The 21,282-nt window shown below is 36.6% G+C and overlaps 1 protein-coding gene across 1 annotated transcript in view; it reads right to left on the bottom strand.

Annotated features, from left to right (window-relative positions):
- Positions 1–10,290: 10,290 nt before the first annotated feature.
- Positions 10,291–21,282, bottom strand: part of LOC136874458 (uncharacterized) — a 296,911-nt gene continuing 285,919 nt past the window's right edge. The window contains exons 28-29 of the mRNA XM_067148087.2: positions 19,936–20,187; positions 10,291–10,539 (exon numbers count right to left, since the gene is read on the bottom strand). Of these exons, the coding sequence (XP_067004188.2) occupies positions 10,486–10,539; positions 19,936–20,187 (306 nt within the window). The 3' untranslated portion in view covers positions 10,291–10,485. The remainder of the gene's footprint in view (positions 10,540–19,935; positions 20,188–21,282) is intronic.

Here is a 21,282-nt window from a genome sequence, read left to right as displayed (position 1 = left end):
TACAGCTGGGGAGTATGACCAGTACGTCGCCCAGGCGGCCTCACCTGCTATGCTGAACAGGGGCCTTGGGGAGGGATGGGAAGACTGGATGGGATAGGCAAGGAAGAGGGAAGGAAGCGGCCGTGGCCTTAAGTTAGGTACCATCCCGGCATTCACCTGGAGGAGAAGTGGGAAACCACGGAAAACCACGGAAAACCACTTCCAGGATGGCTGAGGTGGGAACCGAACCCACCTCTACTCAGTTGACCTCCCGAGGCTGAGTGGACCCCGTTCCAGCCCTCGTACCACTTTTCAAATTTCGTGGCAGAGCCGGGAATCGAACCCGGACCTCCGGGGGTGGCAGCTAATCACGCTAACCACTACACCACAGAGGCGGCCCATAAAATACAACATGAAAAGAAATTAAATGCACAAAAAAATAAAATAAATTTGTGGGCTGTGCATGTAGCCCACATGAATGTTCCTGTTACAAAATTTTGTGTGAGTGCTTAAGGGTTAAAGGAATTTATAAGACTGCGTCATGGGAATACTGGGAAACATTTAAACGTTACTCAGATGTTCAAAAATATTTTTGTCTTGAAACTTGAATTCTTCTTCTTAGCGTGCCTGTCTGCCTCGGACGTTGGCGATCAACATGACTATTCTGGCTTTATCCATTGCAATTCGGGACAGTTATTCAGATGTTTTGTTGAACCAGTTTTTATGGTTTTCGAGCCAGGAAATTCTTCGCCCAGGAGATCTTTTTTCTTCTATTTTTCCTTCTTTGTCCAGGAGATCTTTTTCCTTCTACTTTTCCTTGCAGGATAAGTTGAAGCAGCTCATATCTTTTCTGATTCCTCATGATGTGTCCAAAATATTGTAGTTTACTACACTTGATGGTGTTGATTAACTCTGGTCTGTTGTTAGCTCGGCGTAGAAATTCAATGTAACTTTCTGAGTCCATGATATTCTCAAAATTCTTCTGTATAGCCAGAGTTGAAAATTCTTCCAGTCTAGCAGTGGTGGCTTTTGTAATGGTCCATGTTTCCACACCATAAAAGAGAACTGAAAACACATAGCACCTAAGGAGCCACATTTTGGTCTCCATGGTAAGATTGTGATTCTTGAAGGTTGAGCTCATTTAGTTGAAAACACTCCTCGGTATTCCAATGCGACACTTTATCTCTTGCAAATTGTCCCATGCTTCGTTAATGATGGTACCCAGGTACGGATACTGTGAAACTCTCTCTATACTTGCTCCATTGAGGAACAGATTCACGCCTCGGATGTTCTTCTTACTGATGATCATAAATTTTGTTTTATTAGTGTTGATGTTCAGACCATATCTCTTGTTTGTTTGGAAATTTTCATCAACTTCTGTAGCCCTACCATTGTATCTGCAAAGACAATTGTGTCATCTGCGTAGTGCAAATTGTTGAGTTTGACACCATTCACTGAAATTCCTTCTTCCACATCAAATAGGGCTTCTTTGAACATGTGCTCAGAGTAAAGGTTGAAGAGTATCGGTGATATTATACATCCTTGTCTGAATCCTCAGCGTATTCTCACTTGCTCAGATTGATCTTGATCTATTTTCATGACTGCAGATTGGTTCCAGTATAAATTTGCTATTATTCTTAGATCTTTCCCATCAATTCCTGTTTTTTTTTTTTTTTTTGAGTAAGCCTATCATGTGTTCATGATTCACACAATCAAATGCCTTTTGGTAATCAATGAGGCATGCAAATACATTACAGTTGATATTCCTACATTTTTGGAACAGTACCTGTACACTAAATATTGCTTCTCTAGTGCCAACTGCCTTTAAAAACCCAAACTAGTTGGACGCTATCTGTTCATCACAAATACTGTATATCCACTTGTGTATCATTTTAAGAAACAATTTTAGCAGATGGCTCATTAAACCGAAGGTACGGTAGTCCCCACATTCTTTGACATTTGATTTCTTAGATAAAGCAATAAATTCTGATTTTAACCATTCTGGAGGGATTTTAATATTAAAAAATAAGCACAATTAAATGAGTTTTCAGTGGATGCCAGAAAAATATACCACAGGAGCCATGACACCCTCCTATACCACATTGGGCAGGACTGCCCTAAACTAGCCATATAGGTTATAAGTTGAGGGCCTCACAGCTTGCTGGACAGTAGGAAAAAAGATTGTCCTTGTCTTTAAGAGTTTCTAAATCTATAAATATAAAATAAGAGTTTTGTCTGTACATTGCTCAGAATTTGAAAAGAATGGTATTTCTGTATCGGTCATGTCCATAGTAACAAGAAAATGTACTTTTTACTTTTCCGTAATTTCTGTCTGTCTGTCTCTCTGTCTGTCTGTCTGTCTGTCTGTCTGTATGTATGTACACGCATCACGAGAAAACGGCTGAAGAGAATTTAATGAAAATCGGTATGTAAAGTCGGGGGATGAGCCGCTACAATCTAGGATATAAATAATTTTATTCACGCTGAGTGAAATGGTAGTTTAGGGGAAGGCCTTAAATTTAATTATAGAATATTTATATTATTAGCGGTCCTATCGATAAATACTATATAACTAAAGTTATATAGAATTCAATTTCCAGTCATTTATGTCTTATACTTTTTTACCGTACCGGCTATGATAACACAGATATTAATGAATTTGTATTTTTGTTGCTAAGTCCATATCAACGCCGAGCCACGAGAAAATGGGTTAACAGAATTTAATGAAAACCGCTATATAGAGTCGGGGTTAAGAAACTACAGTCTAGGCAGTAAATAATATTATTTTCCCCGAGATGAAATGGTAGTTTAGGGGGAAGGCGCCTAAAATTTAATTTTAAATACCGGTACCTATGTTATTGGTGCTATAAAAAAGTACGGTACTACGTAACAAAAGTTATAGACAATACAATTTCCGATCATTTATGTTTCATTCAGTTTTACTGTACCGACTATGATAAGAGTGGTATTTCAGAAGGCCTACAATATCCAAAGCGCTTAACACTGATCAACAATTACTTTACATTGACCATTATTTGTTGTGATATTCTTCGTTTCTTATGGTGCCGCTCAACTCCGATAGATGGGATTACTACTGCGTACCGAGTATAACAGTCTGACTGAACATTGGCGGGAAATAGCTGGGGAGTTGGGAAACTTTCTTCTTTAGCATGCCATTCCTCCGGTTCATACATTTTCTGATACTGCAGGAACGTAACACACTGGTTCATCATAGCATTCCCCAGTATCCAGTAATCGGGAGATAGTGGGTTCGAGCCCCACTGTCGGCAGCCCTGAAAATGGTTTTCCGTGGTTTCCCATTTTCACACCAGGCAAATGCCGGGACTGTACCTTAATTAAGGCCACGGCTGCTTCCTTCCACTTCCTAGGCCTTTCGTAACCCATCGTCGCCATAAGACATATCTGTGTCGGTGCGACGTGAAGCAAATAGCAATTAAAAAAAAAATAGCATAATAGCATTCGAGCTATTCAATCCCTACTCTGAGGCACTGATTGGAATGAGTAGTGTGCATTTTTAACGGAATAATGACAGAGGAGTGTTCATGGCAGTCTGCGACCTGGTTGTTCCAGCTCTGGAACTTTGGACTGTTAGATCGGCACCGTAGTACTGTTCGTTCAAAGTTAGAAAGTGTGCGGTTTTTCATTTGATCGAGTATTTTATATGATAACATTGCTTTCAATCGCTAAATTCCTACTGACGTTTTTGTAATGACCTATGTTGAATTCAGTTAGGAAAACCACCAAGTCAGTCTTTCTGAGAATCCCGTAGCGAAGCACGGGTACATCAGCTAGTGGGAAAATAAAAGTTACAGTGGAATAGGTAGTGATAGTGCTTTAAGAAGAAAATTTAAATAGTTATTCTAATACATGCTTGGTAACCTTACTGGCTTATAGGCTGCACCTATAAAAGTTCTAGGTCATTGATAATGTGATATTTTGCTGATAAAGAAATTTGAGAGCAGTTACCCATTTATTGAATTGAAGCTTATTGTATAACTGCAAATAAGTCAGAGATGGAACAATGATTTGTTACTTTATCCATCAATGTAACTTGGTGTAGGCCTGTTCTACAATAACATACAAGGCTGCAAGAAGCCAGGACTTACCCTTATCTGTTGTTTCTGCTTGATAGAGGTATGTCAAAGTCAGCTTCAATTTACACTCGGCATCTCCTTCATTAACTTAATGAATTTTGTCAGGGATGGAACAGTATCTTCTGGTCCAAATTTAACTGATTTGTTACTTTGTCCATCAAAGTACCTTGGCAATACACCCATCTTAGAGCCATATATGAAGGGTAACAAGCCAGATATAACTAATATGTAGAGATAACTAGCCAGCAAAATCATGAAACAAGGGTTAATCATTCCAATCAACTCTCAACCTTTCATTTCCCCTTAAACCAGAAATGACTAAGCCTACTACAGAAAACTAAGCCACAAATGTGAATTTAGTTGATGAACAAGCAAGGAACTTTGGCAGATTTCACAGTGTATGTTCTAGATGAAATAGCCATTAATATGTAGGCAAAGATGAGGAAAATAGTTTTGGACTAAGACTTTACTAAAATAGAGAAAGCTAAATGATTTCAGCCTGAGATGCATTATAAGTGAAGAAATCAAAATTGCAGGTCACACAGATGTCAACAGAGGATTTTCACACAAACCCACTTGTTGAGAATATTTATATATTCACATGACTCTGGCTGAGCCACCATCAAGTAGCACCACCTACTACACTACGTTTCATCATTATTATTATTATTGGCCACATTGGACCACTTGAGTCTTCCATTTACACTTTTTCTTTGAAGGTTGTTTTGTATTTTATTCTTATCTGTCCAGTACTTCTTCATTTGTTCTGATCACAGTGTTCTTAATTTGTCTGAAATCTCTACAGACCTTCTGTGGATCATTTCAGTTGAAAATTTGTGATTCTTAAGAAGGGTGGTAATTTTATTCTTGTTTTCTGCATCTGTAATTTTGAGTCCAACTGTTTTGAGATCTTCTTGAATTTCTTTGATCCAATTCCCACCTGTCTTCTTTCCCATATTTCTCTCACTAGTTGTCGTAAAATTCTGTTTTCTGTTAATTGTAAGATGTGAAAGAAATAAGAGATTCTTTTCTTCTTCATCATGCTGGTAACTGGGTCAATCTCTCGATAGACAGTTTCATTGGGGAGGATTCTCCAAACTCCTTCAACCTGGTACTTTTTATTTATGCAAGTTATGATAATTCTTCTTTCAGTTTTGAGGAGCTGATCAGTTCTTCTTTCATTTAGAATCTGCAATAAGGTTTCACAGGCATTTCCTATTATTGACATATCTAAAATAAATACAGTCAGTTTAAACCTAAGCCGGCCCCGTGGTGTAGTGGTAGTGTGCCTGCCTCTTACCCGGAGGCTCCGGGTTCGATTCCTGGCCAGGTCAGGAATTTTTTCCTGGATCTGAGGGCTGGTTCAAGGTCCACTCAGCCTACGTGATTAGAATTGAGGAGCTCTCTGATGGTGAGATAGCGGCCCTGTTCCATAAAGCCAAGAATAATGGCCGAGTGGATTTGTTGTGCTGACCACACCACACCGCATAATCTGCAGGCCTTCGGGCTGAGCAGCGGTCGCTTGGTAGACCAAGGCCTTTCAGGGTTCTAGTGCCATAGGGTTAGTTAATTTAAAGCTAAACCGTGGTAATCGTATTACTTTCCAAAACACCGCACCACTTCAGCAGCACTGAAGAACAAAAGTTTATCAGATTTGTGCCAGTATATTCCATCAGTTCATCATTCTTTCAATAAGCAACTGAAAAGCTTGGATGATGTTCTGCTAAATGAACTCGTGAACCAGAAGATAAACAGTAAAGTGTTTCCTTGTTTGAAAAAAAATAAAATGTAATGATCTCTCAGTTTTGGTGGTATTTTAGGGAAAAGGTATTTTAACTATGGTATTCCAATATCCTACAATATGCCTTATTATCTAACCTTGCTCTATGAATATATCAGTGATATTATAATTAGGGCAAATTATAATTAAAATATTTGCTTGCTAGTTACTAGTTGATTTTTATTAGAAATTTTCTTTTATTAATGTGACTAGCCATCATGAATGTCTGAAGTAAAATGATTTTATACCAGACATGATTAAAGTTATCCTAACCATACTAAATAATGTTCAAGTTCTCAGCATTTAATATTTTAACTCAGGAATTCTAAAGGTTAGTCGCCTCTGGCTTGTCGTCTTTTATACAAGGCCTCAAGTATCCAGGGAGTATCCTAGTGTGTTGCTTCTGCTAGATAGATGTATGTATGTTTTATACTCTGCATCTGCTTCCTTAAATTGTGCAATTTTTCTCTTAGCTCTCCAACCTGAGCTTATAGGTCACATCAAGTAGACATCAAGTGTAAAAGTGACCTGGAAACTTGAAACTTCATCTCATACCATCCCTTCCCACTATCTATAAAATGATCTCCCTCATTCATCCTAGAGGAAGATTTCTACAATGTCAGCATTAATTACAGGGAGATATGCAAGTTGGAAAGCCTTTCAGCTGTGGACAAAAAAATTCTCCCTGACTTTTCCTTTCATATTTTGAATAGGTGAAGTGAAATAATAACAACATTTATTTGTTTTAAAAAATGAACATTTAATGAAAACTTTTACTCGTTACAATGATATATACATGTGACATTACTATTAAGGTGAGAATAATCATTTAGGCCAGTATGGACACAAATTAAAAGAACAGATATTATGGGTCACAATATACTGGCACCAGTTCGTTTAACATGGGTATTGCTATGAAATATGCCCATCTTGTCATGAGATTTATATAAAAAATACTGTTTGCTATTTACTCTTCATTAAATACATTATAAAGTCATTTGTGGGCTACACATGTTTTAAATATAATTACTAGAATATTCGTTCTTGCTTTCTCATGCATAAGTTATGATTGTTTTAGTATATTGCATTTTCTTCTAAAGAGATCCAGAGAGTATATCAATTCAATTTTTAAGAAAAATAACCTAAACATGTTAATTGTTACATACCAGAGATGCTGACTCCAGGAGTGCTTGAGCACCCCCTCAAAACTTTGCGGGGTGCCCAGCAACCCTCACAAACAGGGAGAAGAAAGATTAGGGAGAAAAAAAAAATAGAGTAATAACAGAAGAAAAGAAAGAAGGTGGAATTTTTCATCACAACCCTAGCAATACCAATGTAGTTTCATCCGTCCATTACCAAAGGGGGTGCTGAGGAACCCACTAAGAAACTTTTGTTTTCTTTATTCTTAATCATAACTGAGTTATATGGATATTTTATTTTATTAATTTGATTCATCCAAAACTTCATGAAGGGTAATTGAATCCAGAGATAGTTAAGTTTGCTAAAGATCGCTTGAACTATACCCCTCTATACATTTAGACCATAATGTTCTTTTACTGCCTTGAGAATATTTCAAACTTACCTGCGCAGTGCTATAACGCAAGGAAAATTCAATGACATCACAATCGTGCATGTCCGTAGTCAAGAGGCAAAAAATAAATTGAACCTCGAAACTTTGGCAAACATTTTCACTTAACGATCGACTGTTCATAGGAACACTCCCTGTATGAGTGAGAATTATACATTCTGCAAAGATTTTAAATGTTTACTTAAGACTTATAGTTTCTTTTTTATTATTTTTTTATTATAATAATAATAAAAGGGCCGATGACCTTCGATGTTAGGCCCCTTTAAACAACAAGCATCATCATCATCACAAAATAATAAAAACACCAAATTTGAGGCAATTTGCTTTTTATAAAAACTCAGTTTGGTATCATTCTACGAGGAAAGTAGATTATTACATTTTTTAACTTAAGATTTTAGACACAATTTTGATTTCTTTTTAACTTCCATCCTTTTAATTCACATACATTTAAAATCTCTTACTTTTTCATGATTAAAACATACCTTTATATTTTATATGGATTGTATGTCAACTGTATGTGGATTTATGTGGATTGTTGTTTGTACTCATTCATTATTGCCAAAAAAGTGCCTAGAGAAACAATAGTTTATGTTTCCCATCAAGTACTGCTTATTCAAAACCACTTAAAACTGCATTGTTATGAGGGTTAAATTTCAACATTTTCCAGGACCTTCTCCCTTTTTGCACTGTGAGTTTTTACAATTTGATTAACTTTGCACCAACGCAGATAGGTCTTAATAGTGACGATGGGAAAGAAAAAGGCTAGGAGTACTAGAAGAGTACTAGAAGAGGCTTCTTCTTGCTAATGACACCACAGTGGGAAGGAAGTGGCCGTGGCCTTAATTAAGGTACAGCCTAGTGTGAAAATGGGAAATCACAGAAAACCATCTTCAGGGTTGCCGACAGTGGGTTTCAAACCCACTATCTCCCGAACACAAGTTGACAGCTATGGGACACAAACTACACAACCACTTGCTTGGTTAGACTTTGAGTTAGAGCACCCCCACTAGTTTTCAAAATCCGGCGTTCCTGTTTTTTACTATACCAATTTTATAAGTAGTGGACTTCTGATTATGACTGGCAAGCTTGTTTCATTACAGCTTTATATACATATCTAGAGGCAATGGCAATTAAAATACACCTAACTGCTCTTGGACATACTCATTACACTAAAATAATCTGAAATGTATATTATATTTATAAATTAAAGCCAATGAAGACCTATTCCATGATAGTTCATTTAAAGTTCACACAGAAGTTTAGTCTGTAAGAAAGGGAGTTTCTTTTTCTAGAATATTTAGACAACTGCTACAGGATTTGTAATGAAAAATACACCCAAGAATTCACCACGAATAAATGGAAAAATGTCATTGCTTGAAAAACAAAACAATTGATGATGGAAGAAATACTGGGAAACTTAACAGCAACATATACCACTTTTGTGCAAAGAGTATTTGTGCATCAACTTTCTTATTTGTCTAGAATTAGGAATTCAAACATTCTTTGTACAGTGAGTGACCTGTGAAGTAGAAAGAAGGGAAAGAAAATTCATTGTTTTGTTTTAGGAGAATAATGAGTTGGTGGAGAAAGACAGTTGGGTTGATAGAATTAACTAGTGGGTGGGTATTAACATTTAAAAAATTAAGTGAGGTAAATTATAAATAAATAATACAGAGACTGAATACATTTTAAATCTTTGTTTAAGCAAAGATTAGAGATTAAGAGGTATAGAAAAATTATCAAAAGACATAGATGTTGGTTGGATTATCTCAGATGTATGTTGCAGATGAAGAAATGAGGGAAGTACGTGAAGGTAATTAAACTGGTTTGGATGATGCTGAATTTACCGATCCTCTGTTGGATTCTGAACCAGATGTTAAACAGTACCAGTAAAGCATATTTTTCATTTGAGAAAGATGCAATGTAATGATCCCTCAGTTTTGGTAGTATTTTATGTAGAAGCTTTTTTAATTACAGTATTCCAATGTGCTGAAATATAACTTATTATGTAACCTTGTTCTGTTAATGCATTGGTAGAGAAACATTTCTGATAGTTATACCAGTAGTGTATTGCAAGGAGATAAGGAAGTTGGAAACCCTTTCAGTTTTGAACACAAAACTGGCTTATTATAAATGCATTATTGTAACTGGCTCGTGGATAATGAATGAGTAAATTTAAAAGTAATGTAGGGATGGTTTCCATTTACTATCCACATTCAGAATATGGGAAGACTGCAATGTTCTAAACACAAGAATCAAAATCCTATTCAATTATTCTGTAAGATGAAAAATATTAAACTGAAAAGTTAGTCTCACAGAATGTATAACAAATCATACAGTTTCTTCAAGGTTCTTAGAGATAATTCTCTTTTAAGTAAACACGATAATTTATTTCTTTTGAGTTGGATGTCCACTAACACCATGTGCTAATGAAAATTTCTAGTTATACTTCAAGATAACTTAATCTTTGCTAATGTTTCTGTTGTAATGAACACAGTTTTAAGATGGGCATCTCTCTTACTATAGGCTAGCTAACAGTTTCTCCAAGTTCCATTTTAAAGCTATCTCATTGGTTGAACTCTGATACTATTTAAAGGATAAATATGATCAAATAAATGATAGGCTAAATACATTTCAAAATCATACAAAATTTCTAATATTACAAGCCTATACACAAAAGTAAGGTATCACTTAAATAGTTTCCTTTTTATTAGCAGGAAAATAATATTACTGTCCCACAATGCCATTCTGTTTGCTTTGAAACAAGGCAGATAGTTTGATTTGCAAAATAGCATTTAGGTGAAGGGTGAAATTATGATATTCTCTCCTCTGATGAATCGTTGTTTATTTAATTGTTTAACCTAGGAACAGGAAACATAAAACACTACTAAAACTGTCTTAGGAATATTAAATTAAGGGTGTCAGTAGATAATAAATAAATTATTGGTTTAAAACAAAAATGATATTCAGTTTTCAGTCCATCTGGGGCCACTCAGAGACACCAGACAATTTTAAGTTCTTCATTAATAGTAAATTTCAGGTTCAACATCTTCATCAGACCATGCTGTCGCTAAATCCTGCAACAACAACAAAAAAGAAAATATGAGTACAAAACTCACAAAATTTAATGAATAATGACAACAAGAAAATATAACAGAAGAGTAGAGAAACATTATTTTGAGGGTAAGACATTGTATTATACATGGTGTTCCCAAATCACTGTCCATTTCTATAAGATATACCTTGAAGTTGTGGATACCGAGCTCGATAGCTACAGTCGCTTAAGTGCGGCCAGTATCCAGTATTCGGGAGATAGTAGGTTCGAACCCCACTGTTGGCAGCCCTGAAGATGGTTTTCCATGGTTTCCCATTTTCACACCAGGCAAATGATGGGGCTGTACCTTAATTAAGGCCACGGCTGCTTCCTTCCCAGTCCTAGCTCTTTCCCGTCCCATCGTCGCCATAAGACATATCTGTGTCGGTGCGACGTAAAGCCAATAGCAAGAAAAAGAAAAAAAAGAAGTTGTGCATGACACATTGGTAATGTTGGTTGCATGTTACAGGAGTTTCACAGGTGGTAAAAATATATTCAATTATGAGTTGTGGCTCTCTAAGTGTAGTGGTGTGTGTTCATCAAAATAAGTTGTGATATTCCAAAATATGACTAATGAAATTATATTGAACTAGCGAATGTACCCGTGCTTCGCTACGGTATTCTACATTGTATTCGAATATCGAAGTAAATAGTGTACATGCAGTAAATAAGATTGTTTTAAAATTGCGTGTCTCTTAGCGTTATCCGAGAAAGAGCATGGGGAGGTCCCCGTACGTTGTTTCCAATGTAAAGTGTTTGTTACGGATTTGTGATATAACGGAAGGCTCACTTGCCTACTGCCATTCACAATGGAGTTGGGAAGTTTACATTATAATTGCAGGCCCCATTGCCTACAACGCGGACAGAATCGATTTGGGGAGTTTTCGTTAAAATGGCAGTCCCCCTTTCCTACTTCCAGACAGATTACAGCTGAGGAGTTCTTATTATAATGGCAGGCAATTACCCTACTATCACTCGAAATTGAGTTGTGCAGTTATCATTATAATGCCAGGCCCATTTTCCTACTGCCAGCCAGCTTACTGCCAGTCATACCAAGTTGGTGAGTTTCCATCAAAATAGCAGGCCACTATGCCTAATGCCAGTCACATTTTAGATGAGGACATTTCTTTATAATGGCGGGCACCCTTGCCTACTGCCAAACACAATTGGGTAGGGGAGTTTTAAACAAAACTGCATGCTCACTTGCCTTCTGCAAGTCAAATCGAGAAGGGAACTATTCATTACAATTGTAGGCCTTCCTTACTAATGACAGTTACACAGGAGTTGGAGAAGGAACCCTTTCCTACTGCCAGTCAAAGTTGGTGTGGGGAGTACTGATTACAATAGCAGACCCACCCTTTCTCGATCGCTAAAAATCGACATAAGTGAATATATATAGATTGACATACGAAAGTATATGCGTGTTTACAATATTGAAGACCTTCATTTACAGATTAACTGCTACTAAACATACGTCATATCGACAAAGGATTATACCATAAGACACACCTGATTTAGTGGCCTAAATGGCTGGTCCTATGATATGTCATCTATTCATGGGTCAGATTTAGTTAGAAACGTGGAACAGGGTAAAGGTTTTGTAAGATTATCTCACATTACATTACTTTTCGGATAATTATGTGACAGCTACATACATAGCATTTGGCTCACATATGGCTACTGGGTGGGCCAATTTTCGTGAAGAGTTTGATGATTCTGTATTTCATATAAGTAGGTTCATTGAAAGTATGAATTATGCATGTGAAAATTCCAAATTGACTTAACATCGATTAATAGAGAAAAATCAAACGTAAAAGGGATACAGATATGGCAAAAGGTCATAAGACCAAGGTTGTAGATCATTCCAAATTGAGCGGAGATTGTGAAATCCGTTATGTGATAGGAATTTCCGAAGGTGTGCACCATCATTAAAATTGCCTGCATATTTCGATATTCATCGCGGATAAAAAGTAAAAAATTTAATGATCTAGGATGTTTTCCGTTCGTTACAGGCTAAAACGTATAATTTTGTCAAATTTCAATTATCTTCTTTTTCTTCTGGCAGATTATGCCGCAATCTGGATTTTGGGCGCGGCGGGTAAAAATTAGGACTTTCACGAAACTAAACCAAAAATTATGGAGATGGTCATTATTACCCCTTAAACGGAAAGCTGTACGAAAATTTCGCCAAAATAGTCAGTGTAGAGGCACACAGTCGTTACGATTTAATATATATAGATAAGGAATCTGCTCCATGTAAAACACTTTTCTGGCTATGTCCGCTGGACTTAACCTGCAAAAGTGACCATTCATGATATCTCCCTTATTAATCCTCCTGACAAAAAAATGCACATGAAAAAAAAAGGTTTAGAGGTGGAATTCCATCACGTTTGGTCGATTTCCAGTCAGGTTGGTCTTGTTCTGTATATATTGTGGAAGAGTAAAATCACCATTTCGGTTCCCTATAAACCGCCAGTCCATTCCGGAACATGAAATGTTATTTACGTTTAAAACCTACCTTTGAACAGGTGGATGCTAAATATAAATTTTGGTTCGAATGTCTTCAGTAGTTTTCAAGTTGTAAGGAATATGCTTTACACGCACCCGCTCGTGAGTCGAGTCCGATGGGACTTGTACAGAAAAACGGTCCGTTAATGATATCTCCCTTATTAATCCTCGTATCAAAATGATGCACATGAGATAAAAGGTTTAGAAATTAATTTCTACCAAGGTAGGTAGATTTCCATTAAGTTTGGTTGTGTATATTTTGTGGAAGTGCAAAATCACTGTTTCGGTTTCGTATAAACCCCCAGTCAGTTCAGAGATTTAGAAACAATATTTGCCCTAAAACCTATCAAGGACAGGTGTATTCTAAATATGAGTCTTGGTGGAAATACATCCAGTAGTTTCTAGCACTCATGTACATACGGCGTAATTAAGGAAGAAAATAATACAGTTAAGAAAGTTGAAAGTAACAGAAAATGGATTATAACTGAGGACAGCCGGATAACGACAAATATGTAAATGCCAAGTGAATGTATTGGAAAATCAAATGCCCCTCAATAAATTATGCTAGTGTGAGTTATGGATATAATAAAGCGGTAACAGAGGAGAAATTTAGGTCCAGTGATTCTTAGGTATACAAATAATAAGAAGATGACTAATTGTGTTATTACTTAATCTATTCTAGGGCGTTTATAACATCCAACGATATTCCACCAATATCCCGCAGATAGGCCGATTGACGCCTCTCTTGCCTTCTACCCAAGGAACAACCAAGAATTTAAAAGCATGATGAGGAAAATGGCAATACGTTACTTCCCTGCTGGCATGCATTCAGAGACGTTGCCGTGGTAACCTGTAGGTTCGTTGTCGGTCTGTCGGTCACTCAATGCAGAGCATGATACCAGTGGAAAATTGTAAATTTCTCCGTCATGTGAAGAGTAAGGTAAATTATGAACATAATGAAAGTTGTTTATAATGAAGAGATGTTTCACGTATGGTAAACGAAGTTTACAGAAAATCAATAGTCTAAGAGAAAATGGAGGAAAACCATTCTGGTTTTCCTATAAACCCCCCGTCTATTCAAAGATTTTAAAATAATATGCATATCAAAACCTTCCTCGAGATGATTGTACTCCAAATATGAAGTTTGGTTGAGATCTATCCAGCCCTTTCGAAGTGATGGTGGAAAAACCATTCAGGTTTTCCTATAAACCCCCCGTAAATTCAAAGATTTTAAAATGATATGCATATAGAAACCTTCCCCGGGATGTGTATACTCTAAATATGAAGTTTGGTTGAGATCTATCCAGCCGTTTCGAAGTGATGGCAGAAAAAACATTCTGGTTTTCCTATAAACCCCCGTCTATTCAAAGATTTTAAAATAATATGCATATCGAAACCTTCCCCGGGATGATTGTACTCCAAATATGAAGTTTGGTTGAGATCTATCCAGCTATTTCGAAGTGATGGTGGAAAAACCATTCAGGTTTTCCTATAAACCTCCCGTATATTCAAAGATTTTAAAATGATATGCATATCAAAACCTTCCCCGGGATGAGTATACTCTAAATATGAAGTTTGGTTGAGATCTATCCAGCCGTTTCGAAGTGATGGTGGAAAAACCATTCAGGTTTTCCTATAAACCCCCCGTGTATTCAAAGATTTTAAAACGATATGCATATCGAAACCTTCCCCGGGATGAGTATACTCTAAATATGAAATTTGGTTGTGATCTATCCAGCCGTTTCGACGTGATGATGGAACAGACAAACAGACAGACAAACAGACAAACAGACAAACAAACAGACCTAAAACGGATAAATATCTTAAAAATTGGCGAAACAAAAGAAATTACAGACAGCGGACCCCCTACAATTTTATTTATATAGATTTAGTTTGTTTACCAAGAAAGTTAGCGATGCTGTTTGAGATGTGTAGCTGTTAGTTGCATTCAGGATATAATGGGTTTGAACCCCACTGTCAGCAGCCCTGAAGATTATTTTCTGTGATATCCGATTTTCACATCAGGCAAATGCTGGGGATATATTAATTAAGGCCACAGTTGCTTCCTTCCCAGACCTAGCCTTGTCCTATCCCATAAGACCTGAGTTGGTTCAATGTAAAACAAATAGAAAAAGAAAATTAAACAAATAAAAATACTATATAAATGGTTTGTTAGTATAGGGACATTCCAAAGTATTACTAAGATTACATCCCTAACATTTAATTGTTATTATATTTCTTAATATTTGAAACATAAAATCCAGGTACTAGAAGAGGCTTCTTCTTGCTAATGACACCACAGAGTTTTCTTGCACCCAGATCTTGTACCAAGAATATTGAAACACCTCTCCCCTGTGATCTGTGTTTCCCCTCCTCTGTCTTTCCCCTATAGGGTGGATAGAAGGAGGACATTGGTTACCGGACCCAGTGCACTAGAGTGCTCCTCTTCTGATGTTTGATTGCAAGAATTTGTGGTTTCCTACAGCTAACCATTTTAGAGTCTGCAATAAGATTTGAGTAAATGTAGCATTTTGGATTTAGGAGAGAAGTCAATTCACCTTCAGACAATGATGACACAGAGCATATTCTAATTGGAGCTTTTTATTAGTAATACATTTTGGGGACATTATTTTTCATTATCAGACTTAAAACCTAGTGTATGTGCTCCTTTGTGTAACTGAGTGAGCAAGCACTCAACCAAAATGCTAGTTGCTTTACGTCGCACCGACACAGATAGGTTTTATGGCGACGATGGGACAGGGAAGGGCTAGGAGTGGGAAGGAAGCGGCCGTGGCCTTAATTAAGGTACAGCCCCAGCATTTGCCTGGTGTAAAAATGGGAAACCACGGAAAACCATTTTCAGGGCTGCCGATAGTGGGATTCGAACCTACTATCTCCCGAGTACTGGATACTGGCCGCACTTAAGCGACTGCAGCTATCGAGCTCGGTCAACCAAAATGTGACCATGCCTAATGTTGCTTATCTGTGTATAAATGTGGTAGGTTTGTACCCTCTCAATGTATCAGAGTTGTTGTGTTTTGGAGGTGCTCTCATCTTCCTTGAGTGTTGATGTGCGTGGGAGTTCTCTCACGACTGATGTGTACTGAAACGATCATTCTTCCACCAATATGACCGCTAATGTTGATTAACAGTCTGACCCTTCATGATTGATTATCTTGTAAGAATTTTAAAAATTTGGTATGTGTGTATTGCATGTATTCTTTTTTTTTTTTTGCATAGTTTAGTCTGTTTTTTTCTGATTGCCGCCTTGATAAAATGCAAAACATTAGGGATATGACAATAACAAGTAATGCCCCTGTTATATAAGGTGAATTTTACAGTAAATTGAAACTGGATTAAGGTTCTGACAAAACAAAGGGAAGTCCTCTCACTGTGCTCCCTTGAGTGTTCATACAGCGGAAATATTTCCTCCGTCCTCAACCAACTATTTGTACAATTGCTGTGTATTCCTCGTATGTGTAAATCTTTGTCATTTTACTATTTTGGAGAACCATCGGTTTTAAAACTGATGAGAATATTCTGGAAACATATTCTTCTACACCAGAGGTTGGCAAACTAAGGCCTGCGGGGGGGCAGATCCAGCCCACTGCTTCTTTATCTATGACGCATGAGCTAAGAAAGGGCTTTACATCTCCAAACACTTAAAAATTTAAAAGAGGGATAATATTTCACGAAGCATGAAAATGATATGAAAGTAACATTTTAATGTCTATGAAGCTGTATTGGAACAACCCTACATTTCTCTATACGTATTGTCTATGGTTGGTTCCATGCTGTAACAGCTGGCTTCGAGTTGAGGAGTTACGAGATAGACCGTGTGTGGTGCTATGGAAAATTCTTACTTTTTTCTGTACATATTGTCTATGGTTGTTTCTGTGCTCTAACAGCTGCCTTCGAATTGCAGAGTTGCTAGAAAGACCATATGTGGCGCTACTATATGTTCGCATTCGCATGTTGCTTCATGGCCTCTGGTATGATGATATGCAGTTATAATTAGGCGATGGTACCAGTGCCACCTGTATAGCTGTTCTACAACATTTTGTTCTGTTTTAATACCAATGCATATCCATCATATTGCTGTCAAAACCAGAAAAGAAGAGAAAAGTGGACTTCGAGTGTTGTGCTTTTAAGGCAGAGTAGAGTGAAAATTATTCTGTTACTGAATTAGACAGCAAAGCATTGTTTTTATTGTGCAGTGACGCTATAGCTGTACTAAAAGAGTACAATAAATGTCTGGCATTATGAGGCAAAGCATATGTCACAATATTCCCAACTCACAGAGAAGGAATGATCAGAAAATTTAGAAACTTTAAAAAGGAGTATTTCATTAGAGCGCTGTTTCTTCACAAAAATGAAAGTGAGGCTGCAAGTATAGTAAGTTTACGAGTAGCTCATTTATTAACCAAGGAAAGAAAACTGTTTACTGATGGTAAGTTAATTAAATCACGTCTGATTGTAGTAGCCAAAGAAATGTGTCTTGAGAAATTAATTTAACACTATCAGTGTTTCCACGAGAACAGTTACTCGAAGAGTTGAGGATTTTGGGAGCAACATCAGTAACCAATTAATTAACAAGGCAAATAATTTCAAGGCCATTTCACTCATATCATTAGAAAAGCTGAATTTCAAACAATAATTGTGGTCTTCTTAGTAATTTTGTTGCATTACATTGTTAACAGTAAATTTGTGAAAACTTGTTTTTTTGTTATTTTAAATAGACCTATGTAAAAAAATCCTCGAGTATGGCTCTTGGCCTGCAGTACACAAAGTAGAGCTGCAAATATGTTGGTCAAATTGGCTTGCTAACAGATAATCTTGAGATTTCTTTTGCCCTACAATTCTGGACGCAGGTCTATGGGAGAATTAAAGGCACAAATATTTCCACATTTGTCTGTTTAGTCACGTCTGCGATATTGTACATAGCGCTACATTAATTTTGTGAAGTTTTCTTACAAGATTTTGTGAATACTGTACAATTTCAATGAAACAAAGATGAGAGGTAAGATCATTAAAAAAAACTTGAAGCAGTGAGAGGAATAGAAAGTGGCCTGAATTTATGAACCATTGCAGCCGATTATGGAGTAGGCATATCAAAAGTTTCTAACTGTGTGAAAACAAGTAAAAATTTGTTAAGCATCCTTGCAAAATACCAAATCATAGAACTGTGAACGAAGTACAGTTTGAAAAAGTTATTTAAGCCATATATCTTTGACTTTCTCAACAATGCAAGAAAGGGATGCTATTATCTGGGGCTATGCTATAACACAGGAGGAGGCAAAACTATTTGCAGAGTTGATAGGGTAAAATGGAAAAAAAAAAAAAAGTTATTACTAATTTTTGCTGGTTAGATAGATTCAAAAATATGTCAACTACATCTAAGTGGGGAGAAGTTATTGGCAGATGAAGGGCCTGTTATGTTTTCAGACTGAATTTCAGGATTTTACAGAGGGATTAAAAAAATATCAGAGTTTCAATGTTAATGAATTTACAAATATTGCCAAGAAGTTCACTGGCATCTTAAAGGAAGCATCTGCACCAGGACACAAAGATAGTAAGGAAAGGGTAACTATTTTAATGGGTACCAAGGCTTCCTTTAATGTATATAAGAAAGTCAAAACATCCCACGGCTTCTAAAAATATCACTCACAACACAAATGAGGCAAAGGAGGACATCATTAAGATAAGTTTCAGATTTCAAGTTCCTAGGTATTTAAACAGACATAAACATAAATATTTGAGTGTGATTTGATAGAATCTGATGATGTTCTTTCAAGAAGAAAACAGGTTATTTTATTTTAATTAATTTGTTTCTTTTTCAGGTGTAATACTGTTACCATATGTTTTCTCTTTCAGGTAGTTTATAAATTTATTTACTCAACCTTAGTTTCAGCAGACTGAAGAGTCTGACGGTTATAAATTAACCAAGTTGGAACTGAAAAGAGATGGCCTCAAATATTAATGTCATTGGTTTACTAATATTTTACTAATTTTTCAAAAATTCAGAAAAATGTTGAATCCTTTAATTACCGTACCATACCTGCTTTGTTCTATATCTGAAGTCCTGGATCTGTGTGCTTACTTTCTGAAATTTTCCCTTTTCCCAGATGAAATTAAGTGAATTTTATTGTTTAATGAGCCGATCACATCCCTTCTGAAGATTACTCGCTAGTTCCATAGAGGAGTTAGTTAAATGCTTATCTCTTGGGCTAACAGTTGCATGATTGAATCCTGCTAAATGTGACAGTCCAGTGTCAAGTAAGTATTCTATCATATTGAAAACATGTTTCATGGAACCTCACTGTGGGTGAGGGCAAAAGAATGTATCCTTAGTATCTCCTGTTTGTCATAGGAGGTAACTGAAAGGTGAATCCTCAGGGGAGCATGGGTTGTGGTCCACATGACCCCTTTCTGAGTTTGGCATTGTTTCACTTCTATTTTGACAGCCTTTTCACTTTCCTATCCGACCTCCTTTGGTCAATTCTTGTTCTCTTCCAACCTCAATGATATTAGGTTGATGAGGCCTAGGGTGGCTTTCATTTTCATGTCCTTTGTGGCCTCTTACTTTTCTTGATTCATTCTTAAAGGAGTCAGACCTTTTCTATTTTTACCTCTGATTAGTGAGAGAATGGTTGCATAGTTGGACTTCCTATTAAAACAATAATCACTACCACCACTTTTACAGACAGAATTCCAGCACACCATATCTCAAGACTGATAGTAGTTCAACAATTGAAAAATGTTAAAAATTGAAATATTGTTAGGACTACTTATTGTTGAATATTTCAATAACTAGGCCTACTTATTTAATTTAAGTACTTGGATCAGAATTTATAACAATGTAAGTACATACCTGCAAAAAAATTTCAGTGTTGGGATATTGACATTTTGAACAAATAATTTGTCCAATAAAATCTTGGTTTACAACACACTGACACTTCTGACATGTTGGCGGATGAATGTCTTGTGCTATTCGACGACTCCAAACATCCAAGAATTTTTTACTTGTACTTTGTGATCTTCCTCCAACCATGTGATTTAAATTGAAAATTGTTCCATTAGTCTCAAGTGCTAGCGGAACACAAAGATCCTTGGGCATTTGTACCTGTAACATGGAAACACAGTATTTTGATGATAAAAATATGGATCAAAAACTAAAGATCATTGTTATGGGATTACAGTCAAACACTAATAACAAGTTTCCTTTGGTAACATAGAGAGAAATATGATTTATTACTACAAATAATAATCATCAACTTCCTGAATGTATAGGTTGTCAAATATGGACAACATAACTCAAAAAATGTAGCAATAGATTTGTCAAACTTCACAACAGTTATCGTGTCGGGCAGTGGCGTGCACTGAACCCCATCTACCCCAGCGCTGCTTGAGTAAATAACTTTGTATTAACATTTTCTTATTATTCCTTAGAACACTTCTTATAAAGTTAAACAAACTGCTAATATCTAAGCCAAGTACAGCTGTCTCGACGATCCGTTCGCACTACTGCAGTTCAGCTTCTCCAGCGAGCTGGGTTTCCTTGCCGGCGTGAAAGAGAGCTACCCAAGCAGAATTTTAAGTCACTTGGATGATGCATGCACTTGAAGCTTCCTTGTCCTTGAAGCTGTGGCCCCTCCCCAGACAGCAATTTATGGTGACAGGCCAGCTAGCTTAGGTAGGGCCTGTTAGATTTAATACTTGACACTTGAAATGTTCAGCGCCACTCTAGAGGCTACAATAAAACTTACACATCATCTTGCTAATAAAAATAGAGCCAGTTTATGAAATCAGTTGTAATATAAAAGAATATATTTTATTCTTGGATTTTGGCATGTATAAAGTTTTTCGAGCAATCCATTGATGGCATTTGTACAGTATGTTTTCCAATAGTCGCAGAAAAATATTTAGGTTGCCCAGCATGAACACAGAGCTAAGCGAATGTTGTATTTCGTTTAATTAATCAATCAATACTGATCTGCATTTAGGACAGTCACCCAGGTGGCAGATTCCCTATCTGCTGTTTTCCTAGCCTTTTCTTAAATGATTTCTTAAATGATTAAATGGTTGTCTGTAATGGTGGTGTATAGTGAATATTTGTAGTGATCCTCTTGGATTACAGGTGAACTTTTCGTGAATTCTGTGCCATTATTCATGAATATAACGTGTATTATGCATTGTGACGCTGTAGATTAAGATATGA

Source organism: Anabrus simplex, chromosome 5 (assembly GCF_040414725.1).
Source record: "Anabrus simplex isolate iqAnaSimp1 chromosome 5, ASM4041472v1, whole genome shotgun sequence".
Lineage (NCBI taxonomy): Eukaryota > Metazoa > Arthropoda > Insecta > Orthoptera > Tettigoniidae > Anabrus > Anabrus simplex.
The sequence above is the reverse complement of the archived record's forward strand: the minus strand, read 5'-3'. Positions and strand labels throughout refer to the sequence as shown.